Consider the following 27,554-nt stretch of genomic DNA (forward strand, 5'->3'; position numbering starts at 1 on the left):
AACAAGCCCCAAATGGAGTCATCTGCCCCCATGACAGCAAACCAAGACATACCTGCAGTTTCAACCCCTCTCAGGAAGGTGACCTTTATACAGACACTCTGAAATCTCCGCATCAGCACCAGTGAGGTAACCTGCATAAGAAGATGCATGCCTCCCTAAAAAGATGAGCTGGCCTAACACATTTCTTTTCTTTTGCTAACAACTTCCTTCTCCCACCCCCTTTCTGCCTATAAAAAACCTTCCATTTTGTACAGCTCCTTGGGGTGTCCTTCTAATTGCTAGGTAGAATGCTGCTCTATTCAAGAACTGCTGCAAACTATTATACATAGGATGGATAAACAACAAGGTCCTACTGTATAGCACAGGGAACTATATTCAGTATCCTGTGATAGACCATAATGAAAAAGAATGTATACATATAACTGAATCACTTTGCTATACAGCAGAAATGAACATAACATTGTAAATCAACTCTACTTCAATAAATTTAAAAAATTAAAAAAGAATTGCTTGATAGGGCCAATTAGATTTTAAAAAGTACTATACCAACGTGAAATTTGTAGTTTTGACAAATTTACCATGGTCAGGTAAGGTTAACAATGGGCAAACCGGGTGAGGCATTTGCGGGAACTTTCTACACTATCTATGTACCATTTCTGTAACTCTCAAATTATAAATTTTCAAAAAGGGCGAATTTTACTTTATGTAAGTTGTTTCTCAAATAAGGTTGATTAAGAAGCATTTTGACTAAAAAGCATTTTGATTAGTGCACAAATATCATACCATTCTCCACTAAAAGGAACCAGGAGTCCTTGGGCAGATGGCTGATTCCAAGGCTGGGTAAGAAAAATACAAGATGACAGGGAGGACTTTGTAGAGCCAGAAGGAAAGGAAATGCTCCAAAGACAAAAGGATGGGGTGAGGCACAGGGGTATTAGGAGCCAACCTGAAAGAGCTCCCAATGGTCAAAACAGGAACAATTTGACAGCAAAATAAACAATGCCATGTTGGGTATAACCCAAAGTAAAAATAAATATACCCGCATCCATACTGATCATAGGATAGGCATGAGGTGAGTTCTTGCTGTGGACAGACATTGATGTATCTGTGGGTGATGTGACAGACTCCAGCAAAAACAGGAGTGGGAGGATACATCAGACGGGAATAGCAGAAAGTGACGACCGTGGAGACGGTATGAATATACAGACTACGCTATACTATTTTCATTACTTTTGCATTTTAATATTTCCAAAATAAAATGTTTAAAGCCATGGAGAGGAGAAAAACCAGATCATCCAGATGGTGTGTGTATGTGGGGAGGGCGGAGAAGCAGAGAATTAACTTTTTAAATCGTCAGTTCAATTTTCAATAAAAGACATGATGATGAATGTTAAAACTGAACTCAACTGTGGGGTTACACATGGGATCCCATTAGATCATTTTTTTGTTTTATCACGTATGCCCCCAGGTTGGTGGTTTATTACATGATTATCTTAATGAAGCACATACACAGTTTTAGGATTAACTAACTTTCTACGTTTTCGAAATTCTTCCACTTCTATAGTAGATGCTGCACTTGCAGGAAAATGGCAAATTGGCAGTTTGGGGGTCCACAAAAACGTTAACAGGTTTAAATCAGCGCCTCTACTAAGAGCAAACAGGCTTTAAGGCCTGACTCACCCACTTACAAGCTCTATGACATTTTCAAAGGCCTAAGTTTCATCCCATAAAAAACAGATAATCACCCAGGTGGTCAGGACTATTGAGAGGATTAAATGTATAAGGTGCTTCGTCTTTTTTTTTTTTTTTTTTTTTGGCTGTGCTGGGCAGCTCGCAGGATCTTAGTTCCCCAACCAGGGATTGAACCCGGGCCCTCAGCAGTGAAAGTGCAGAGTCCTAACCCTGGACCGCCAGGGAATTCCCAAGGTGTTTCTTCTAATACTTATGATAAATGAGTTAAGAGTAATACCAAATTACACAAATTATACTTAAACTTACTCAGAATTGCAAAAGGTTCATTTCAGTAATTTCTTCTCTTTTCCTACACAGATTCTCCTTGTCTACACAGCCGCATCTGTGACGTCTATAAATATCACATTTGAAATGTCTACCAGAAAACTTCACCTAGGTCACGTGATTGTTTAAGTATTAGGGGAGAGGGGCAGAGAGGATAAGATAAATGGCAGAGAAGACGACTGCCTGGCTGGGAATACGGATTCCACACACAAAAAACTGTTAAAACCAGTAAATGAATTAAAATTATCAAGATACAATGTCAACATACAAAAATTAGTTGCATTTCTAGCCACTGTGGAAAACAGTATGGAATTTCCTCAGAAAACTAAAAACAGAGTTGCCATATGATCCAGCAATCCCACTCCTGCACATATATCCAGACAAAACTACAATTCAAAAAGATGCATGCACCCCTATGTTCACAGCAGCACTATTCACAATAGCCAAGACATGGAAACAACCTAAATGTCCATCAACAGATGACTGGATAAAGAAGATGTGGTATATGTATACAATGGAACAGTACTCAGCCATAAAAAAGAACGAAATAGGGGCTTCTCTGGTGGCACAGTGGTTGAGAATCTGCCTGTCAATGCAGGGGACATGGGTTCGAGCCCTGGTCTGGGAAGATCCCACATGTCACGGAGCAACTAGGCCCGTGAGCCACAATTACTGAGCCTGCGCGTCTGCAGCCTGTGCTCCGCAACAAGAGAGGCCACGATAGTGAGAGGCCCACGCACCGCGATGAAGAGTGGCCCCCACTTGCCGCAACTAGAGAAAGCCCTCGCACAGAAACGAAGACCCAACACAGCCATAAATACATAAATAAATAAAAATTAAAAAAAAAAACGAAATAATGCCATTTGCAGCAACGTGGATGGAACTAGAGATTATCATACTAAGTAAGTCAGAAAGAGAAAGACAAATACCATATGATATCACTCATATGTGGAATCTAAAAAATGACACAAATGAACCTATAAAAAAAAAAAGAACCTATCTATGAAACAGAATGACAGACACGGAGAACAGACTGGTGGTTGCCAAGGTGGAGGGGTGGGGAAGGGATGGAGTGGGAGGTTGGGATTAGCAGATGCAAACTATTATATATAGAATTGTAAACAGCAAGGTCCTACTATATAGCACAGAGAACTATTGATATATTCAGTACCCTGTGATAAACCATAATGGAAAAGAATATTTTCAAAAAAGAATGTATATACATGTATAACTGAATCACTTTGCTCTACAGCAGTAAATTAACACTGTAAACAACTATACTTCAATTAAAAAAAATTAATTGCATTTCTATACACAATGAACAATTTGAAAACGAAATAAAACAATTCCATTTACAATAGCGTCAAAAAGAATAAAATACTTAGGAATGAACCAAGGAGGTGAAAGGCTTGTACACTGAAAGCTACAAAACACTGGTAAAAGAAATTAAAGACATTTAAAAAAATGGAGTGACATCTCATGTTCACAGACAGGGAGATCTAATATTACTTTGCCAATGCTACCCAAAGGGATCTACAGATTCAACTCAATCCCTGTCAAAATCCCAACACAGAAATAGGAAAACTCATCCTCAAGTTCATATGGAATCTCGAGGGAACCCAAATAGCCAAAACAATCTTGAAAAATTAGAAAAAAGTTGGTGGACTCACACCCTGATTTTAAAACTTATAAAGCTAATCAAAACAGTGTGGTACTGGCATCAAGACATACAAACAGACCAAGGGAACAGACCAGAGCGCCCAGAAATAAACCACTGAATAGACAGTCAAATGATTTTGACAAGGGGGCCAAGACCATTCAATGGGGAAAGGACCATCTTTTCAACAAATGGTTCTGGGAAAGCTGGATATTCACAGGCAGAAGAATGAGGTTGGACCCCTCCTTACACCATATACAAAAATCAACTCAAAATGCATCAGACCTAAACATAAGAGCTAAAACTATAAAACCCCTAGAAGAAAACAGTAAAAGCTGCATGACGTTGGAGTTGGCAATGGTTTCTTATATATGACACCAAAGGCACAGGCGACAACAAAAATAATTGACAAATTTCACGTCATGAAAATTAAAAACTTTTGTGCATTAAAAGACCTTCTCCATAAAGTAAAAAGGCCACACACAGAATGAGAGAAAATACTTGTAAATCATATACGTGATGAGGGATATTCAAAATACACAAAGAACTCCTAAAAACAACAAACACCCTGATTCAAAAATGAGCAAAAGACTTGCATAGACATTTCTCCAAAGAAGATAAACACGTGGCCAATAAGAATATAAAAAGATGCTAAACATCACGAATCATTAGAAAAATGCAAATCAAAAACAATGGGATACCACTTCATACCCATTAGGATGGCTACTATAAAAAACAAACAAAAAATAACAAGTATTGGTGAGGATGCTACAAATTGGAACCCTTCTGCATTCCTGGTGGGAATGTAAAATGCTGCAGCTACTATGGAAAAAAGTATGGCAGTGTCTCAAAAAATTAGAGAATTACCACATGATCCAGCATTTCTACCCAGGGTATATACACGAAAGAATGAAAAGCAGAGACTTAGATATCTGTACACCCACATTCACAGCAGCATTATTCACAATAACCAAAAGGTTGTGAACAACCCAAATGTCCATCGGCAGATGAAGAAAATGTGCTATATACATACAATGCGGTATTATTCAGCCTTAAAAAAGGAAATTCTGACACACATTGTAACATGGACGAACCTCGAAGATACCATGCTAAGTGAAATAAGCCAGACACAAAAGGCCAAATACTGTATGACAGAGACAGAAGGTAGAACAGCGGTTACTAGGGCCTGGGGGTAAGGAGAGAACAAGGACTTGTTTAATGGGGACAGTTTCTGTTTGGGAAGATGAAAAAGTTCTGGAGATGAATAGTGTTGATGGTTGCACAACAATGTGAATGTACTTAACGCCATTGAACTGTATACTGAAAAATGATTAAAATGATAAATTTTATGTTATGCATGTTTTTCCACAATTAAAAAATATATATATGCTAGGAAGTCTGGAGGTGTAGTACTTAGACACAAATGAAGGTGATGGAGTGAAGATGGTATTTTAAAAGGAGTGGTCAAGGAAGGCCGACGGTGAGATGAACTCCCGAGCAGAGACATGAATGAATAAGAGAGAGGGGTTGGCGGTTTGTGGGGTAGCAGCCTCCCAGCGAGAGAAAAGAGAGGAAAAGGTCCTCACGCAGAAGCGTAATCCTCATATTTGAGGAACCGGTGAGGCTGGCAGAGGGCAAGGCAGGGGGAAATGACAGGAGAAAAATGCGGACCGTTAAGGCTGGGTGAACGGACACCACTACAGGCCCTCAGGGCCCCCTTAAATACATTGGATTTTATTCCGAGTGAAATGGGGAGCCAGCGGAGGGCCTGAAGTAGAGGAGTGTGACATGACTGAGGTTTTCAAAGGGCCTCTTTGCCTGCTGTACAGAGAAGAGACATTATCCAGAACAGAGGCAGGATAATGGGACTCTGGCGGCAAGGTCCTCACCTGAATGCCCACCTCTCTGGGTCTGGACCTCCATCATCCAAAGCTTTTCCTCTCTCTCCAACTGGGATATCATATCTGGCTTGGAGGACTGGTGTCCTAAGAAAACATTAAAGGGGAAAAAAGTACTGAACAATTTTGGTTCCAATCCCATGATGGAAGGCTCCACCCCTCCCCCAAAGTTTATTGAACATTTTTGATCAGACCTGTTGTGAGAAATACATTCTCATTAGAAACACGTGACTACCCCCACGAATCACTGAAACAAAAGACTAAAAGACCTGTGTCATCACCTCCTTTGCAGAGTCTCACTATATTTACTGCAAGCGCTGCAGTTATTGCTACGATGTGCGCCGTTCTTGCTAAGGAGCTCTGACACTGCTACTTTATTCTACATTATTACAAGACTTATTACTAAATTAATTTCATGCCCCACCAATGGATCATGACCCACCAATTTAAAAAAGACATAATATGTAAAGCAACTATACTCCAATAAACACTAATTTAAAAAAATAAAAAAAGATATGAAAGTGGGGGAGAGAGGGATAAATTAGGAGATTGGGATGAAAAAAAAAGATATAATATGAAATAAGGAGCCAGGTGCAGCCAAGCTCAACTGTTCACTTATAGTGCAGTTACAAAAGACAAACGTTTGCCTTGGAACAAAGACTAGAAACATCTTGTCTCTATACTCCAAAGGGATTTTGGAAAACTCTGGTCTCTAAGGAGTCCCAAAGCCTGGAAGTCGCGGGCAGAGGCCAGGGATGTTACTGAACATCCTATAATGCACAGGAGAGTCCCCATGACAAAGAAACCATCTGGCCCCAAAAGGTAGTAGTACCGAGGTTGGGAAACCCTGCCCGTGGGGGATGAGGCCAAGTCACAGGGAGGGCGTCCGTCCTCACCCACTGAGAGCAGGTTCCGGAAGTTCTCCAGCATCACCTCTCGGTACAGCTTCCTCTGGGCGGAGTCCAGCAGCCCCAGCTCCTCCTCCGTGAAGGTCACGGCCACGTCCTTAAAGGTCACCGCCTCCTACGACACCAAACACATGTAGCCTCAATCTTACGACCAACCTCCCCTGGGAGAAGGGCAGCACTGGGAAGGTGGAGGAGGCACGTGGGAGGCTGTTCCAGATTCTAAGCGACCTGAACCACTCTTTTCAGGACACCGTCTCCTCTTCCCCTTCCACAATCACACCAAAGATGCTGGAGTGGTGGGGGACGGTGGAGGAAGGAACGACAGGAAAAAATTTTAAAACCTTATATATGTGCAACATGGTGCCCTTTATATAGCTGTGTCTCTAGAACTGTCACGGTTACACCAAGGCATACACGCATTTTACAATTTCACTGAAAGTGCCAAATCTTGTAAGAAATGTTGAGTTAATTTAGTCCCAATGGTATTTACAATAATAGTGCCTATCTCCTTCTCTCACTGGGCAGTACCACTATTTTGTCAATGACTGCCAATCTAACCAGCCTTCAGTACCTCCGTGGGGGCAGGTAGGTAGTTCATTCTGTCTCAGGTACATGCTGTACCCGTCAACTGCGGCAGCAGTCAGTGTCAAGGTTAAGAGCACAGGCTTTGGATACTGACTGCCTCAGTTCACACTCTAAGGCTCTGTCCATTACTACCTTTGTGACCTTGGACAAGTCACCTAACTTCTCAATACCTCAATTTCCCCATCTGTACAAGGGCACAACATCATAGGGTACTTGATGGGATTAAATGAGAATATGCGAAGGGTTTAGGATATATCTGACACTTTTTTTTTTCCCCCACCTCGCTGCACAGCATGCAGGATCTTAGTTCCCCAACCAGGGATCGAACCAGTGCCCCATTCAGTGGAAGCGTGGAGTCTTAACCACTGGACCTCCAAGGAGTATCATGTTAGATACTCAAAAAATGTCAGCCATCACTATTACTATTATCATCATTATTCACGGCTGCATGGTATTTCATAAAAGTGAAAAAAATATACATTTTACCATTCCAAATAATTAAACAATACAATAATTTAAGATTTTAAACTTACTAATAATGCTGCAAAAAACGCATTTTCACATAGATCTTAGCCAACTTGTCTGGTTATTTCCTTAGGCTAAGTTCCAAGAAGTGGCAACTGCACTGTCAAAAAAAATATGCACCTTTGCTAGTAAAATGGCAATTTTCCCAATTAACTCTTCCTGTCACAGATCAAAAGTGTTCCTGATTCTCCATACTCTGGCCCAAACTGGACATTAGCTTACTTCTTAAATCTTGGGTAATTTGGTAAGTGATAAAAACAGCTCTTTTTAAAAATTTCCATTTATTTAACTTCATCAAAACATCTCTTTCAATATTTTCCCCCCACATATCACTTGTTCATTTGCCTTGCTTGTAATCCTATTGAGGTAGCTGATGCATCAGTAAGATTCCTATGAAGAATATTAAGCCTTTTCTAGCATGTACAAATTCCCACCTTCACCACTCACTCCTGTTTCCTGTGTCTCATGCCTTAGCATATGGTGTTTTCCTTTATGACAATTAAAATTATTTCTCTAGGGAATTCCCTGGCGGGCCAGTGGTTAGGACTCGGTGCTTCCACTGCCAGGGTGCCGGGTTCGATCCCTGGTCAAGGAACTAAGATCTCACAAGCTGGGCTTCCCTGGTGGCGCAGTGGTTGAGAATCTGCCTGCCAATGCAGGGGACACGGGTTCGAGCCCTGGTCTGGGAAGATCCCACATGCCGCGGAGCAACTAGGTCCGTGAGCCACAACTACTGAGCCTGTGCGTCTGGAGCCTGTGCTCTGCAACAAGAGAGGCCACGATAGTGAGAGGCCCGCGCACCACGATGAAGAGTGGCCCCCGCTTGCCGCAACTGGAGAAAGCCCTCGCACAGAAACGAAGACCCAACACAGCCATAAATAAATAAATAAATAAATAAAAATTAAAAAAAAAATCCCACAAGCTGCTCAGCCCAAAAAAAAAAAAAAAGTTATTTCTCTAAAGACTTAGCCCATCTGTACATTTGTTCTGACTGGAGTCCTGAGCATGTGTATTAAACAACCAGTTGACACATCTGGCAAAGAAGAGACAGGCACTAAGAAAAGGAACAAACTGAGGGCAGTGTCATTTTTGGAGTCCTCCAGCCACGCCAGGCACACACACAACGTGGCCGCAGGGCCCCAAGTGGAGCAGTCTCTTCTTCTGGGTCTTTTCACTCATCCTCACTGGACACCTGAAAGTCCTGGCTCGGGCAATGGAAACTTTAGTGTCAGCTGAGGACTGAGTGGATTTTCACAGGTATCTGAAAGTTCACAAATCTGTTTCTGTTAAAATGCAGATAAGACCATCTATATCCTTACACAGCTGCTCTATGGAGTAAATGCCTGGCAAGTCCCTGCTGCTACTAGACTTTTCAAAATCAGTGTGTACCTCTTTAAAATACACTAACATGGCAGTGAACAAAACAGATACTTTTATAATACATACGTGGTGTAACTTAGAATTAAAGAATCTAGTTCTTGTTTAAAAACAAAATATTTTCTCTTAGTTCAGTATCAGCTGGACATTGTGGCCCGAAACTATGCTTTAGACATTCCAGCCACAAAACGTGAGGCTCCCCATGAGAAAACAATTGAGTTCCCAAACTTTTAGGAAGAAAATGGCAGAGCTCTCAGAATTCCTGTTTGGGAAGAAAGGTTATATGTAGGAAAACGGTCACTGCAAACATCTTAAAATGGGAAAATTCATAAACCACATAAATATGGACAATAGAAAAAAATACTAGGTAAACTATGGAAAATGATGTGACCATTTAAGTTGTGGGAGCTATACAATTTTAAAAATCCAAAATGTGGGGCTTCCCTGGTGGCACAGTGGTTAAGAATCCGCCTGCCAAGGCAGGGGACATGGGTTCGAGCCCTGGTCCAGGAAGATCCCACAAGCCGCGGAGCAACTAAGCCCGTGTACACAACTACTGAGCCTGCACTCTAGAGCCCGTGAGCCACAACTACTGAGCCCGTGCACCACAACTACTGAGCCTGCACGCCTAGAGCCCGTGCTTCACAACAAGAGAAGCCACCGCAATGAGAAGCCCGCACACCACCATGAAGAGTAGCCCCTGCTCGCCACAACTAGAGAAAGCTCACGCACAGCAATGAAGACCCAATGCAGCTAAAAAGCAAAATTAAATAAATTAAAAAAATAAAAATCCAAAATGGTATTGAAAACTGTGATTACAAATCAACACACGTAAACACTAATGAACAGGAATGTGAGAAAATGAAAACTGATTTGTAAACATGTTTATAATGTGGGAACTTTTTTTTTTTGGGTAATGAATTCATTTTTTATTTTATTTTTTTTAACTTTTTGTTTTATATTGGAGTATAATTGATTATGGGAACATTTTTAGTTTTAAAAATTATCTATTAATTTTCACATCATTATGTGGAAATAAACAAAAAGCAAGGGGCCGCCATACAACAATTCCTCAAGTGCCTTTGGCTCCCTTTACCCTTCCCGAGCAGGAGAAAAATATGTCCAGTCTTTGTGGAATGAGATGTCATTTTAAGAAACAGAAAAGCAAACCTGACTTACCTGGAATTTGGTCATTTTTTTCCTCTTCCTGCTGGGGAAAGGGCGAGTTCTGGGAAGGCAAAACTGGGGAAGGGAAAGAAAGCCATCATGAGACGCTGGGAACAGCGCTAGCCCATGTGGTACTTCATGTGATCTGGAAGAGGGGCCCCCTTCTCTAGGCAAATGCAGTGACAACATAACCCAGTGAGAACAGGGGCTGGATTCCAGCTTCCCCTGGGCCTCCTCGGCCAGCTGCCTTAGTTCATGAACAATCCATAAACAGCTCTCACCCACATGTTTCTTGTAGCTCCCAGAGTATTCCTGAGGCTGGCTATTAGAGGAAATGAGAGGCAGGCAGGAAGTACCAACAACTTAATGGGGCTGATACCGAGCAGGGCCCTGTGGGGCTCCTGGGCACAAAGCCTTTCTGTGTCCCCCATTTCTTTGACTACAAGAAACTGCCTTCATTCAGCCTCCATGACCCTGAGTTCCAACAGGCAGATTCAAGCAGCTGTTCATTAGGGAAGGGAGGGGATGCGAGAAAAGGGAGAAACAAACAGTCGAGAGAAACAATAATGCAGCCTTGGGGCAAGGTCCTGGTTCCCCACCAATGGATACACACAACAATATCTTTGAGCTGTTTTGCAGATACTGAAACCCCCTCCAGGTGGGAGAAGTTAACGATGGTATGGTGCCCACAAGCATGTAGACCCCAGTCCAGTTGAAACCTGAAGGTTGATGATGCCGACTCCTACTTACCTCACCACCAACCCATCAGGAGAATGTCCACGAGCTGATCACGCCCTTCTTGAACAATTACTATAAAACTTCCCACTATCCTCTCCAAGTGGGGACACAGTTTTTCGAGGCAGGAGCCCACCGTGTCCCCCTTTGCCTGGCAAAGTAATAAAGCTATCCTTTTCTACTTCACCCAAAATTCTGTCTCCAAGATTCAATTCCACACCCGTGTACAGAGAAGCTGAGCTTTTGACATCAGGGCCAAAATGCCTGGGTTCAAATTCTGGTGTTTCTACTTATCACGTTCTACTTACTAGTCACATAAACCTTGAGCAAGTTATTAATCTCTCTGTGCCTCAATCCAGTCTACCTGTAAATGGGTATAAAAATGCCAGAATTCCCTCCTGCAGCTTCAGACAAGCAGGTGCTCTTAAGATTCATAAAACTGCCTTTGCGAATCTGCTTTACAGAAGATGAATCTTAAGAAACACAGAATTCAGAGATGATGACTGTCCCTTTACTTACCCTTACTCTCCAAAAAAAGCCTAATTCTAACTGGTGGGCTCACAGATGATTTGTGCTGTTGTTAATGAACGTTAAATTACCATGGATTTTTTTTCCCTTAATAGGTGTAACTACTTGCACGTGTTACTAAGCTGAAAGAACAAAGTTTCTTCTCGCATATGCATGAAGGTAAACAATGATTAATAAAAACCTAAGACTAAGAAATCGTGTTGCATTTCAATTAACAATACGGGGTTGTTACACAATACTGAACATTTTTAACTTAAGCCTGGCTACATCGCAGGCACTGTGCAAAGCCGTGACCACAATCATTTCTCTGTCTGGGATAAACCACAGAGGACTTTTCCCAGGATCCAGCTGAAGATAACTCTCCTTCCTAAACAAGCGTCCAGAAAGAATCCAGGAATCCAAGAACAAACCCACGTCAGTGATCAGGGAAGGGACAATGGGTCTGCAGCTGGAGCTCCGACCCCATCCCGGGCTCTTAGGAGCTTCCCAACAACAGGGCGCCTGAGTATTATCATTGAATTTATGGTAACATCCAACATTTTACCATGCACTAGGCACTGTTTTTAAGCTTTTAAAATATAATCTCATTTAATCCTCAAAAGAACATCATTGGGAAGGAACTAACTGCAGGAAACTGAGGCAGAGAGAGATTAAGCAACCCGCTCAATAATTTACCGCAAGAAACAGACACAGCTGGCACGTAGTTGCGGTAGGAGGGCTGGGGAAGCAGAGAGCGCGGGAGACCGTCAAACTCAATGTAGGACGCGAGCCCGCCCCCGACGCGGGAGGTTCGCCGAGGGGATGCACACCGCCGCCGCTGCGAACCCCCCCCCCCCCCCGCCCTCCGCCGCTCGCCGCGGCTTCCCTGCCCCAGGAGCGAGGACCGGGTGGCCCCACGCAGAGGCCGAGAAAGCTCGGAGGGATCACAGGGACGCTGGGTTAACTCACCGCCCTGGGAGTAATCTCGGCCCCGACCTCGCCTTCCCGGAGCGGAAGTGCCTCGGGCTACACACAGTTCCCGGACTACACTTCCCAGAATCCCCAGGGGGAAGCGCCTCAGATTTCACGAACCTCCTGGACTACATTTCCCAGAACGAAGTTCGCAGAGCCGCTCTTCCCACCAGCTGTCTCGGATTTTGACTGTGGAGCGGGCTCGGATTTAGTCACTGTTGGTGGAACTGTCAGATTCCTTTTGTTTTACTCATTTCTTAAAGCTCATGAGAAAATAACGTAAGCAGATAGTTTTTCGGGTACCAATAATTGCGAATTTAAAAAAAATGCGGCCGTGTAAGAGAGATAAGGGAAGCTTGTATTACGAAAGTAAGTTAAAACCTAACATTTTTAGCGGAGGCAAAGGGTAGACTAAAAAGTGGGAAACGTAAAAGTGACCTAGGCTGAACTGCCTAACACAGAACTTAAGGAACACTGGATTTCAAACTTGTTTCCAATGCTGACTCGCCAAATATCAGCAATAAACCTTGTAATGAGACAAAAACGTAGTTTATTGCTACGTGGTGACACCATCTCCACAGAGCTTCCGCACCTTGACACTGTCCGCGGAGCCAGGAAGACAAGGCTGGAAGTCACTGAGAATTGGAAGTTTGGTTTAAGGCGGGGTCTTTCAGTGCAAAAGACGAATGGGATTGCACGACGGTCATGATGCTGCAGTCCAGGATTGGTGGGAAGAGCAAGGATTTTTGTAGGCGAGGAACCTACAGGTGCAAACTGTTGATGTTCTTTAAAGAGATGGAAGAGTTAATGGGTGCTTGTGGAAGTTCCTTTAATGAACAATCAAGCAATTTGGGCAGGAATCTTCTGGAATAGTAAAGGCATGCTAGTAAAACTGACTAGTTATGCTAATGTACATACTAAATTGTGGGAGGGAAGGTAGGTAGGTAGGAAGTCTCAGTCTTCAGTTTCCAAGCTGTCTGTCTTGGGGGGAGGGGAGAGGTTGGAATAAAGTGTTTTGACTCCTTTGCTTCCTTTATTCAGCAAGGCACCTAAGGGCTCTTGAGAGGGTTCTGTGGAATGAGCGGTTCATTCCAATATGCTAAGAATTTGCAAAAAGTCTATACCCACATCGATTAGGCTGTAAAAGCGAAATATCTTGAACTTCATTTTAAAAAAACATAGTGGTTGTTATGGCAAACAAAAGCCGTTCCATTGCAGGGAATTTAAGAAAATATTGTGATGTGTGCATATTTAAAATCCTGAATTGTTTTCTAATTCATTTGGCTTAAGACATTTCAGTACATATTTCTATTCTGCTCCTGATATAAATAAAGTGTCTGGTGACTGAATAAGCCAAGTGAACCAGGAAACGATGGTTTTTCTCCTAGGCAGGGAATATATTTTGTAGCTTTTTATTATGAAAGTTTTCAAAAATTGACAAAAGTAGGGGGGGATGGGGATGACAGAAAGGCATTTGTGCCCAGGAGGACCCCAGGGGGTCCTGCTCAGTTTCACTCCATTGTTTATTTTTTGTGTCATTAAATAATTTCTTCTTCTAGCCTATGTGTTTCCTATCAAGTAAAATTTAAATCTAAAGGCCTGATTAGACTTTTTTTTTGCAGTTCACATTTTGAAAAATATTTATTAAATGGCCTGATAAGAAATGTCCTAATTTTTTTTAAACATCTTTACTGGAGTATAATTGCTTTACAATGGTGTGTTCGTTTCTGCTGTATAACAAAGTGAATCAGCTATACATATACATAAATTCCCATATCTCCTCCCTCTTGCGTCTCCCTCCCACTTTCCCTATCCCACCCCTCTAGGTGGACACAAAGCACCGAGCTGATCTCCCTGTGCTATGCGGCTGCTTCCCACTAGCTATCTATTTTACATTTGGTAGTGTATGTATGTCCATGCCACTCTCTCACTTCATCCCAGCTTACTGATTAGATTTAAGTTCATCTCTTTTGACAAAGAGACCACTTCATAGGTAGAACTGGAAACATCTGAACAAAGACCAAATGAAGCCAATACAAATCCTGGGCAAAACACCTTTGAATAGGAAAAAAAAAAAATAACAGCAAATATGTGAAAAACAGTGGTCTTATTTTATTTTTTTGGCCACGCGGCTTGCAGGATCTTAGTGACCGGCAGTGAAAGTGCCGAGTCCTAACCACTGGACGGCCAGGGAATTCCCTAAATTGGGACATTTTTGAAAGTGAAAACGGGTACAGTTCCTAATTACACTAAGGCAACAGATATAATTTGGCACTATTATACAGACAACTGGGAGATAGGGTCACCGCACTAATGGGGATTGATATAATTCTATTTTCTAGTACCTAGATGTCCGCTGTCACCTAGGATGTCCCAATAACCAAGCCAGAAGACTAACTGGAACAAAAAACACACACCTGCAGAAACTGAGCTGCAAGAGGAGAGGGATGAAACTTGAATTTTAAAAAAATGATAATAGGATTATTTAAGGAAACTGAAGTTCAGCATGTATGTGTGCATAAGTGCATGAGCAAGGGCCCACACACTCATCTAAGTCCCATCTCCAATTTACCAATTAAAGTCTCAGTAGATGAATTTAAGGGGAGGATTACCAATGATGAGGGCAAAGATAGTAATCTCAAAGACTAAGTGAAAGAAATTTCTCAAAATACAGCACAGAAATACCATCAGTTGGAAATCAGTGATGGGAAGAGAGGAGATGTGAAACGTATATCCTGGAAATCTATCATGTGAGTAAAAGGAATTCTGAAAATTGGAGAAGGAAACAACAGAGGCAAGAAAATAATGAACTAGATAATGAACGAACATTTTCTTGATCTGAAGGAACAACGCTGCAGACTGATAAGGCTACCAAAGGTCATGCCTGGATTGACCAGAAAAGAAAAAATTCCCATCTTGGCAGAATTCTGGAATTCTAAGATTAAAGTGAAAATCTTAGAACCCTCCAAGCAGAAAGAACAAGCTACTCATAAAAGCAAAAGAATCCATTGATATTGAACTTTTCCTCTACAAAACAGGAACACAGAAGTAGAAGCACTTTCTACTTAGAATAGCAAGCCAACAGTTCTGTACTGAAGCTAGACATCACTTACTTGTCAGGGCAAAAGGAAAGATGAGCATGAATTCAGACAGTATTGCCCCACAGGAGGAAAATACTCAAAATGCAACAGAACTGCTAAGCAGCAAATGCTGTCGCTCCTAAGAGCTATAAGCCTAAAAAGAATGAGCAGCCTCATGACCTCGGTGGAACCAAGGTGCCCTCTGGTTCTGTGCTGGTTCCAGTTATTTCCATATCATCAGGAAGCAGCAACTCCAGAACATCGTTTTATCAACCAGGAGAGGCTGGCAAATAAGACCAGTGCAGTATCCTGCTCATCCAGCAGAGGTCGCACTCCATGAGAAGTGGGTCACTGTCCCAGCCCCCGAATCTAGGCAGTGGTGAGATTCTCCCCAGGAGGAGAGGCAGCCAGAAGAACACAGCTCTGTAGCTCTAAGGGGGATGACCTCACTTGAAAGTTTACTTGATAATTTCATAGATCCCATTTTACATAGATTTATTGCTTGAGTAAACTGACATTCACTGCAAAATCTAAAAGAACAAATATTCCATAAAATCCTCCTTATCAGAACAAGTTGTTTATACAAGGTGTCCTTCACATGCTATCTGATGCACATATACACACGTACATATGTTCATATGTTTTTGATATTAATCTGTAGACAGAACCTATTTTCCGTAAATCCGATTATGTCCCGTCATGTTTGCGCCATCATTTTAACAGCTCCATGTTATTAAAAGCATATCTAAGTATATCAAATCTTACTCAAATTCTTCTTGAGGAACACTCGTTATATCCATTTGTTGAAAACTTAGTGACATCATTCATGGTACTTATCTTTTCTATGCTTTAAATTTCCTAATTTAAATTTAAATTCCTGTTCTAAGATTTGCAGATCGAAGAGAGATACATATTAAACATTTCAAAATATACTGACTCCTCTCTGAAATTTACACATTTTTTTACAGCTACCCATAGAGAAAACTGTGTAAGAATGTCAAGCCTACACCAATAATGAAAACATCTAAAAATAAAATGACCACATGCAACAATTAAAAAAAATTTTCTCTTTCTTGAGGATTAGGAGGGGGAACGTTGGATAGGGAACTTGACAAAATTAATATTCTTCAAATCCAACACAGCCCTACCTAACAAATGTTGATGGGAGAAATACTATAGCACTCTGAATATAATCACATCAACACCTCAATGAAAAGATGAAGAATAAAAAAACTAATTATCAGTTTAAAGTTTACTGTGACAACTTTTGTCATTAGCAACTACTTTTGACACTTTCTAAGTGTTACAGTAAAATTCTACTTTAACACTCTAGTGGGGTCAAAAGATTTAAGTGTTATGGAGTATCCAGTTAGTGAAAGATTAACAAAAGTAATTTTTTAGCCACGCTATACCATCACAAAAATCATAAAGGATAGCTGAATTCAGATTGTTTACAAGAGATGGAATATGAAACAGAGTCCCAAATACTAAGAACCCAATTTGAGAACTGTTTTGTAAATTAGCCAACGATAGCCCTTGTTTATTGGCCCTATGTTGTTTACTTTTTTTAAAATTGAAGTATAGTTGATTTACAATGTTGTGTTAATTTCTGCTGTACAGCAAAGTGACTCAGTTATACATGTGTATGTGTGTGTGTGTGTGTGTGTATATATATATATATATATATATATATATATATATATATATATATCTTCTTTTTCATATTCTTTTCCATTATGGTTTATCACAGGATATTGAATACAGTTCCCTGTGTTATACAGTAGGACCTTGTTGTTCTATGTTATTTACTTCTTTATAGCCGCCTGGGACCATGAGCTCAAAAGCCTGCTGGTGCCAAACTGAAATCCTCATGTAATCAATTATTTTAATGCAGCCCAAATGAGCATATTTTAAGTCATTTGGAGCCTGCTTATTTTGTACACTCTGCCAAATTGCATCCAACATCTGCTAGCCAGAGATTAAGACAAACCCTGGAGCTGTAACAGACCCTAAGCAGCTGCTGCCTTTCGGAGTTCTCTGACCCCAAGGCTCCACCTTGTACTGCCAAGTGACATCACTTAGACCTGTAAGCCCACCCCACCCCCGCTCCCATCCCCACCTCCCCCGGAAGTTCCCTTTGCCCTCTTTCTCTTCTCAGTGGTGGTGGTGGCCACCCACCGTTGTCTCTGGAAGGTCTCATGCTCTGAGACTTCCCTTCACACATGCGATCTTATCAAAGCACCATCCCAATGAACCTGATTGGGTACCACTGCCACTTCCTGGTCCTATCTTTTTCCTTGATCAGCCCCGAAATCTTCCCACTCACTGTAAGAACAAAGGCTGGGGAAAGAACAGGAGCCAATCACACACCAGTGTAAGACCAAATTAGATGATGAATTGTAGTACTATTGGTCTTCTGCATTTTGACTATCTACTTGAATTAGTTTTATTAAGACCATTGGATTCTTCTGAATATATTTTATATGAAAATTTTCAGATGAACTTAATATAATTTTTTCCCTTTTATATACATTTTCTCTCTTTAATCATAAAACAAACAAGTTCTGAGCACACCTACAAAGCACTAAGCAATGCTTAGTAAGGCTGTGTGGCTTCAGCAGTGAACAAAAGCTCTGCCCTCATGGAGCTTACATCCTAGTGGAAATCAATCTTGGCATGTCTATGATCACACTTTTAAGGACCTGATCATAGTTATCCTTTCTAAGGCCTCCCTCCTGAGTAATGTGTGATAAATGCCACCGTTCTGACTGACGCCCTTAGTGTACCACTTACGAGGGTTCTCTGCTGTGTGGGCTCTTAACCACTGGGATGTGTCAAGCTACTCCTGAAACACAGACTTTATTTTTTTTTTGGCCACGCAGCATGCGGGATCTTAGTTCCCCGTCCAGGGACTGAACCCGTGTCCCCTGCAGTGGAAGCACAGAGTCTTAACCACTGGACCGCCAGGGAAGCCCCTGAAACACAGACTTTAATGAAAATATTTTCTCTTCTATTTGACCAGAGGATTAGATGAATTTAGACCTCACTGAAGTCTTTGACAGACACCATTTCATAGAACTGTTTCCCTACGTGGATCCTCGGATAAAGTTCCTCCCACTCTCATCACTTCTTCAAAATTCATCTTGGATAAATGTGATGATTTACAAAATGTGATCTCCAACTGAAGCGCTGACCGCATAGCTCATAATGGTAAGGTTTCTCTCCTGTGTGAACAGTTTGATGATTCTGAAGTCACAAGAACCATCTGAAAACCATACTGTATACACTTTCATATTTGTATGGTTTCTCTCCAGAGCGGAGACTATGATGAAGTTGAAGTCTTGAGGTGTAACCGAAGCACCTAGTACACATCTCCTATTTATAGGGTTTCTCTTCCACGTGGATCCTCCAATTAATCCAGAGAAGACTTTCCCACACGCCTCACAATTTTATGGTTTTCTCCCCACACCCCCAACCCCGAGTATGGGCTCTCTGGCAGGCTTGAGGCTATAGATTCTGACATAGTCTTTACCCTTTACTTCTCACATCTGAATGTTTTCTCTTCACTGCTGTCTCTCTGATGGACCAGAATGGCCTGACCGAAGCCCTTTCCGCAGTCCTTGCAATTACAGGGCTTCTGTCCTGTGTGGATCCTACAATGAATTTTAAGATCTTCGCTATGACTGAAGTCTTTTCCACACTCCTCACATTTGTATGGTTTCTCACCAGTAGAAAACTGAACCTGACATCGCAAACTCCAACTTCAAGCCCTGCCCATACTCCTCACGCTTATAAGGTTTCCTTCAATTGGGTGCCTTCTGATGAACTTTAAAATATGAATTGATAGAAGCAGCTCTTTTTTGAAAAATAGGGATTGTCTCCTGTATGGACTACCAGATGAATTTCAGAATGGGAGTTTCTCCTGAAGTTCTTCCCACATGCCCATATTTATCTTGTTTCTCTCCAGTGTGGACTCCTTGACGGGCCTGAAGACTTGAAGACTGAAGCCCTCATCACGTACTTAGCATACACACGGTTGCTCTCCAGTGTGGATTTTATGATAGGCCTAGGAGTGTTAGAGCTGGCTGAGCCCTTACCAGATTCCTCACATTTACAGGGTTTCTATCCCGTGGGGAATCCCCTGATGAATGTAAAGATTTGAGCTACAGATGAAGCCCTTCCTGCTTTCCTCACATTTGGACAGTTTCTCTCCCACGTGAACTTTCCAGTAAGCATTCTGTGCGGGTGTACGATGGAAGCTCCCACATACATCAGGGTTGATGGGTTTCTCCTCAGTGTGGATTCTCTAATGGCCCTGAGGATGCAAGGTGTGAATAAAGGCCCTACCGCACTCCTGACAGTTAATAGCGTTTCTCTCCTGTCTGGATTTTGCAATGAACACTAAGCGCTGATCTACAGCTGAAGCCTTTCCCATATTTGTGAGCTCTGAAAGAAGCCCTTACCACACCTAAAGCATTTTCCTCCCATGTGAAGCCTCCAAAGAATACAATGAGCTGAGCTGTAACAGAAGCCTCTCCCACATTTGTTACATGTGTAAAGCGTCTTTCTGAAATAGACTCGCTGATGAAGATCAAAGTCGGAGACATTACTGAAGGCTTTTGCACATGCAGCACACTGGCAGCTTTTCTTTGCTGTATGCATTATTCTACGCTGATCACTGGTTAATAGCTTCATTCTGGCTTTTCCATAATTACTGGAGTTATGAGATTTCTCTCTTTTGCAAACTCTCTGAATGTCATAGTGGTCTAAGATACAACCAAGCTGCCAACACACCAATCATGCTTCGTGGTTCTTTTTTCATGGGAACTTGCTGACATCTACTCTGATTATCCTGTGCTTTGGTCAGATATGTTTTCCACAAAGTTTCTAAACTTAGACAGACATCTAAACGTTTGAGATTTTTTTTTTCAGTTTTTCAATTCACTGTTACATGACTTCAGAGGAATTGTTTTGAGAACTTCACTTCCCTCCCTGTAAGAACAGTCAATTAAAAGTTGTCTCTCCTGGGGACTTTCCCAGTGGCGCAGTGGATAAGAATCCACCTGCCAATGCAGGGGACACGGGTTCGAGCCCTGGTCCAGGAAGATCCCACATGCCGCGGAGCAACTAAGCCCATGTGCCACAACTACTGAGCCTGCGCTCTAGAGCCCGCGAGCCACAACTAATGAGCCCTTGTGCCACAACTACTGAAGCCCACGCACCTAGAGCCCGTGCTCCGCAACAAGAGAAGCCACTGCAAGGAGAAGCCCATGCACCGCAACGAAGAGTAGCCCCCGCTCGCCACGACTAGAGAAAGCCCGTGTGCAGCAACGAAGACCCAATGCAGCCAAAAATAAATAAAATTAAATCTTTAAAAGAATAAGTTGTCTCTTCTGGAACAGACTGGTGGTTGCCAAGGGGGAGGGGGTTGAGGGAGGGACGGAGTGAGAGGCTGGGGTTAGTAGATGTAAGTTTTTATATATAGAATGGATAAATGAGATCCTACTGTATAGCACAGAGAACTATATTCAATATCCTATGATAAACCATAAAGGAAAAGAATATTTTAAAAAAGAATGTATATATATGTACTACTGCACAGCAGTAATTAACGCAACATTGTAAATCAACTATACTTCAAAAAAAAAAAAGTTGTCTCTTCTGTTGTCGTGGCAGGGGCTTGATGAACAGGCTCTACATAACTCTGCAGAGCTGAATGTTTCAGAATCAGGGCCACGCCGCCCAACCTACACACCTGGACATCAGGGCCCTACTCGAAATCGTTAACAAAATGTTCACAGATGGGATTAGCAGGGGATTTTTCAGACAGAGTTTAAAGTCATTTTTGCCTCAGAACATCACATTGGAAAGTTATGCTAATGTCTAAGGGGCTGTGAGGCCTTGGAATGGTTGGAATAACTCGCAAGCTTGGGAGAAAAGTATCTTTATCACCCACTGCCTGGAATGCAGTGTGAAAGCAGAGAGTGGTCTTTCAGCTCTTGCTGGGATATTTCATCCATGAGAATTAAGGGGAAAGAAAGCTGATGTGGTAACACATGTGGTTTTAAAACCTAGCAGTGATTCAGAGCTCCATAAATTCCGGGAAAAAAAGAGTAAAAACCTGGAAGCTAATCTTTTACAACAGAGACAGAGCCTGGGAGAATGAAGAGAACAGGGCAAAACGCAAACTCTGAAAGCCAACCCTGGAAATGGATTTACAATGTGTCTGGAACCCTCATATGGATGACCCTTCCCTTCCTTCAAGTTCCCCACTCAAATGTCAGCCCATCAATATAAAATTGGTTACTTTACATTGGATGGCCATATTCACCATTCAATGTAAAATAAGAAATCCTCCCCATACCCAACGGACTCCTGGTGGTCTCCATCCCATAATGAAATGTAGGCATTAACAAAATTCTGCCATTAATAATTACAGCAGCTGACATCTATTGAGGACTTATGCATATTAAGGCAGTAATTTAAGCGCTTTACATGTAATATCTGATTTAATCTTCACAACAGTTAAGACAGAGATAGGGACAATAAGGAAATTAAGACACAGAGTTAAGTAGCTTCTTCCTGATAATCCAGTAGCCAACAGAAAAACCAGGATTTTCACTCCAAGCCTTAACTTCCCAGATAGTAGCTCTCGACCCTGGCAGCATGTTAACATTGCAGGAGAGCTTAAAAAAATGCTTAGGCCCTGCTAAAACTAAATTAGAATCTGTCAAGGCATCCGTAATTTTGGAAAGCTCCCCAGGTGATTTCAGGATGCAGTCAGGGCTGAGAACCACTGCACTAGGTGATGAACCCAGATGGTTTGTGGCCTGAGTCCTTGCTCCCAGCCCCTACACAACCTGCCTCACTAGGAGTAAGGGAACTAACTTCCCAAGGGCTCCCAGTGAGCCAGGAAGGGAGCTGAGCCCAGCATCCAGGCCTCCTGACTTCCACCTTCCCTCTTCTCTCCATTATAGATACCAGTGGGGCAATCTCTAAGAAGAAAGAGAAGCATCATGGTTTCTTAGTGCCACTGGAGGCAAATACCCAGAGTGGAAAGGCAGACCTGATTTTAGATCTACCAGACCAACTTTAAAAAAAAAATAGAGGCAATTCTTATAAGCCCCTCCCTGTGCCAAAACATTCTGAATTCAAAGGATAAAGGAATCATGTTAAGCAGATTTTTTTTTTTTTGGCCGTGCTCTGCAGCTTGCTGGATCTTAGTTCCCCAACCAGGGATTAAACCCGGGCCCTCAGCAGTGAAAGCGCAGAGTCCTAACCACTGGACCGCCAGGGAATTCCCAAGCAGATATTTAAAAAGTAGTCTTCAATAGGCAAGACATGGAAACAACCTAAATGTCCATCAACAGATGAACGGATAAAGAAGATGTGGTACATATATATACAGTGGAATATTACTCAGCCATAAAAAAGAATGAAATAATGCCATTCACAGCAACACGAATGGACTTAGAGATTAACATACTAAGTGAAGTAAGTCAGACAGAGAAGACAAATACCATATGATATCACTTATATGTGAAATCTAAAATATGACACACATGATCTACAGAGACAGACTCACAGAGAGAACAGACTTGTGGTTGCCAATGGGGAGGGATGGATTGGGAGTTTGGGATTAGCACTTGCAAACTATTATATATAGAATGGATAAACAACAAGGTCCTACTGTATAGCACAGGGAACTATATTCAATATCCTGTGATAAACCATAATAGAAAAGAATATGAAAAAGAATGTATATATGTATGTATAACTGAATCACTTTGCTGTACAGCAGAAACTAACGCAACATTGCAAATCAACTATACTTCAATTAAAAAAATAAAAGAAGCCTTCGTATAGAATATTGATGTTTGTTCAAAGGTAAGATAGCATTGAAGTTTCAAAGTGAAGGGGGTGAGAGAGAAGAGGATACCTTGAAATATCTCTATGTGCTCTACATATTCCTTCTGAAAACTTCTTGCTTTTGTCATGCTTGATATTACAAAATAAAATGTCTTACATATATTTAGTTTTTGCCACACTCTAGCACTTATATATAATCCAACCGATGATATATAGTCTCTTTTAACCCATACAATAACCTCATGAAATATGTAATGATATTGTCTGTATTTTACATCTTTGACCCTGAGGCACAGAGAGATTAAGTAACTTGCCCAAGGTCACTGAGTAAGTGTTAGAGCTCAAAACGAGCAGGTCTGAGCCTTAAGCGCTCAGAATATTATCCCTAATCAATTAGCTCTCCTTCTCACTGTCAGGGTTCTGCCTAAGATGGAAATGTGGTTATGTTCTTGCATGACATACCTCCATGGCTCCCCTGCGCCTTTAAAATAAACACACAATTCACAGAAACTTTCCAGGTCAGACCTTTTCTCTCCCTCTCACCACACGAAATGTCTGGCCTTAGTATTCCACTTGCTTTCCCACAAAAGCCTCCAGGCCTCTCCTTGGGCTGTTCCTCTTCTACCATGGCCCCTTCCTGCTCATCTAGCTTTTAGACTTTAATTATTCTCAGTTTAAACATCCTCTGCTTCAATATGTTTTCTCCTGGTTTTGACCTCATCCTCAAAAACTCCTAAGCCTACTTGACATCCTAATGAAAGCAGAATGTGCTGGCCAAGAGCCCAGGCAATGGAACCAGCCTGCTGGGACTTAACTCTGGCTCTGCCATTTCCTGGCTGTGTGACCCTCAGCATAAGCCATTGTTCAAGGAACCTCTCTGTGCCTCTGTTCCCTCATCTGTAAAACAATAGGGTCTTATGAGGAATACGCAAATTGATACGTGCAAAGCATTGGAGTCTCTGCCTATTAATAAGTGCCCAATAGATGCTAATAATTATCATCATTATGATTAAAGTTACCATATGATACATATAGGAGCCGCACATTAGTGCCGGTTTGTTTCTAAAGACATGTGTCTTAGACCATGAAAATATTATCAATAATTATATGTCAGCTTTTGAATATTCTGAAAAAGTTGGCAGATGCTCCAAGAAATAAAGCAGCAGTTCTCAAGGGATAGCCTGTGGACTCCTGGGGGTCCCAGAGACCCCTTCAGAGAGTCCGTAGGGTCAAAACTATTTTCCTAATAATACCAAGGCACTGGTTGTCTTTTTCGCTGTCTGTAATCACAACGATGGTGCAAAAGAATGTTGTTGAAAATCGCTAGCACCTTGGCATAAATCAAAGCAGTGACACCAAAAATGTAAGCAGTCACTGTATTCTTTATTGCTTTTCACTCATAGTAAAAACAGTGATAGTTTCACTTAAGAAAGTTCTTGATGAAACAGTAAAAGTTATTAATTAAAAAAAAAAGTTATTAATTTTACTGCATCTCAGTCCTGGGGTATACGTCCTTGTGATAGTCTGCAGTAAAATTTATGCTTACTTACTGCATATGCTTATGCTTACTGCATATGCTTACCGACAACAATGGTTGTCCCAAGAAAAGGCAGCTGTGGCCATTCTTGGAGCTACCAGGAATACTAGGCATTTCTTTCTGGAGAACATCCCTTTTCTTGAAAGAACAACTAACAAACTATGATTGCTCAGATCTAGGTATCTGGCAGAACTTTTGGAAATGAGCAAAACAAGCCTGTCACTTCAAAGAAAATTACTGGCAGCAAAGTATCAGAATTTTGGAAAACTTGTATCACTGAGAGCTTGACAGACTTAAGGTCTTTAGAGACAGGACTTTTCTGATGAGACCGGTGATGGTATTGACAAATATGATTTTTTAAAATCTTGTAAAATCAAGTGTGTCAATATTTGAAATATCTGTAAAACTCGGCCATTAATATTTTCCAAATGAGCGATGCATAATTTCATAAAACCATTAATGGATAAAAGACTCAAAGTACACAAAATACAAAACGGACCAAAGGGTTGTAATGTAATGTAGTACAAAAAGTACTCTGGGGGCTTCCCTGGTGGCGCAGTGGTTGAGAGTCTGCCTGCCAATGCAGGGGACACGGGTTCGAGCCCTGGTCTGGGAGGATCCCACATGCCGCGGAGCAACTAGGCCCGTGAGCCACAACTATTTAGCCTGCGCGTCTGGAGCCTGTGCGCCGCGACAGTGAGAGGCCCGCGCACCGCGATGAAGAGTGGCCCTCGCTCGCCGCAACTAGAGAAAGCCCTCGCACAGAAACGAAGACCCAACACAGCCATAAATAAATTAATTAATTAATTAATTAATTTTTTAAAAGTACTCTGATATGGTTTCAGATTCCACATTGCAATAACCTTAAGAAACTACCACTTGTGGATCTTGGGTGCAGTATCAAAGGAGAATATTATCTGTAAAGTCTATTAAAATAATCCTTTCTTTCCTAACTATAACTGTGGGAGGCTGGATTTTCTTCATTACTTCAACCAAAACAATATCTCACAACAGATAGCACAGAAGAGGCTAAGAAAATCCAGCTATTTTTCTTATAAAAAGTCAAGAATCAAAGAGATTTGCAAAAATGTAAAACATCGCTACTCTTCTCATTAAATATGTATATGGAAATACAGTTTTCTCATAAAAGCTAGTTCTGCTATACGTTTATTTTAAAAAATAGATTAATAAAAAATTTTTAAGTAATTTTTTAAAAGTATTACTATTCCTGAACAGTAAATACACTTTTCATAGGGCCACTCTAAATGTAATTTGTATAAAGCCCCTAGACTGGAACTTAACGACTAAGGCTTAATTACTGGCATCGCTCACAACCAAATAAATACACAACCTACCTTTTCTCCCATTTATGTGAATATCTTTTACAGAAGAAGAATGCCAAGTCCTACTCACGTGGGGCCCTGGGCCAGGAGCCAAGGGGTTACTTACTCCCTGCACTTCGGTGCAAGTCCTTCTTGTGAAGTCAGGGCTGGGGAAGGAAAGGAGGCTGTGAAATATCACCATTGCCCAAATGAACCACAGAGGACATTCCAAAGCTATTAGGAAGGTACTGCTATCAACCCATTTAACAGATGAGCACACAGAGGCACAGAGAGATTAAATAACTTGCCCAATGTTATACTGCCAGAAAGTGGCTGACAGGTGTGGGAGGCGAATTGGGGTAGCTGAGCGCGGGAAAGACTGCAACCCGGGCCCGCGCCCAACTCCGGGACAGGAGAATCTCCCCAAACTCGAGACGACTTCGCCTAAGTGAACTAAAACTGTCGTCCTTACACCCCAAATATCCGCTTTCCCCCTTAAACTCACAACCGGGTTGCTGTTGCTCGAGAGCAACTCGAGGAAGTTCCGAAGGGTTGCGGGACGCGAAACTGACAATCATTACGAGAGAAAAGATGGTCATAACCTCGCCCACCTGGGCCGGAAGTGCCTGCAACTACCAGGAGCCCTAGATCAACATTTCCCAGAATTCCCCATCACGGCCCTTTGGGAACGGAAGTGCCTGGGACTACACGGAGTTCCTGGACTACACTTCCCAGAATGCCCGAGGAGGACAACATCCACAGCCCCGCCCACTGGGGGCGGAAGTGCCTGCGAGTACTCGCAGCGCCTGAGCAGTGTTTCCCAGAATGCCGAGGGGGAGCGCTGTCCACGGTCCTGCCTGCCTGGGGCAAAAGTGCTTGCGGTCATTGGGAGCGCCTGGACCACACTTCCTACAGTTCCCTAGGGCAACAATGACTACAGCCTCGGCTCCCTGGGCGGAAATGTGGATTACTACAATGAGTACATAGATTAAATTTCCCAGAGTCCTGGAGGGGAAAATATTCTATAGACATGTTGTTCTGGAGCCCAAATGTCTCCAAAAGAACCCAGAGCTTCAGTGGACTGAGCGCCACTGACCTGCTTGCCTGGACAGAAGTTTCTTTTTCTAGATCTGGATCTTCTACATTAGTTTCCAGAGTGGCTGCATGGTGGTGCTTCCTGCCATGCAGCCCTTTGGTGTTACAAATAATTGGGTTCAGTTTGGATGAATTCTGTGCCGCTGGTTGAGCCCAGTTTTCCCTTTTCTTTTTCTCACTTCCCCCCCCCACCCCTTTTCTCATATAACTATACTAATAAGCGGTTGTCAAGGAAATATGTTGTATAGGAGAGAAAAGTGAAGCTTGAAATATGGAAAGAAAATAAAAATCATCATAGAGTGGG

General features: G+C 42.0%; 1 protein-coding gene across 5 annotated transcripts in view; it reads right to left on the minus strand.

Moving 5' to 3' along the window:
* The window catches only part of ZNF235 (zinc finger protein 235), a 48,652-nt gene extending 21,883 nt beyond the window's left edge, over nt 1–26,769 (minus strand). The window contains exons 1-5 of one of the 5 annotated variants that reach the window (XM_057534588.1): nt 26,661–26,769; nt 26,247–26,322; nt 10,146–10,208; nt 6,468–6,594; nt 5,563–5,658 (exon numbers count right to left, since the gene is read on the minus strand). In XM_057534588.1, coding sequence (XP_057390571.1) covers nt 5,563–5,658; nt 6,468–6,594; nt 10,146–10,160 — 238 coding nt within the window. In that variant the 5' untranslated portion in view covers nt 10,161–10,208; nt 26,247–26,322; nt 26,661–26,769. Of the gene's footprint in view, nt 1–5,562; nt 5,659–6,467; nt 6,595–10,145; nt 10,209–10,883; nt 12,208–12,344; nt 14,123–26,188; nt 26,216–26,246; nt 26,323–26,660 lie in introns of those variants that run through there. The other 4 variants (XM_057534589.1, XM_057534587.1, XM_007168098.3 and 1 more) reach the window with 4 other exon arrangements.
* Nucleotides 26,770–27,554: the final 785 nt, after the last annotated feature.

This window comes from Balaenoptera acutorostrata, chromosome 19 (assembly GCF_949987535.1).
Source record: "Balaenoptera acutorostrata chromosome 19, mBalAcu1.1, whole genome shotgun sequence".
Taxonomy (NCBI): Eukaryota; Metazoa; Chordata; class Mammalia; order Artiodactyla; family Balaenopteridae; genus Balaenoptera; species Balaenoptera acutorostrata.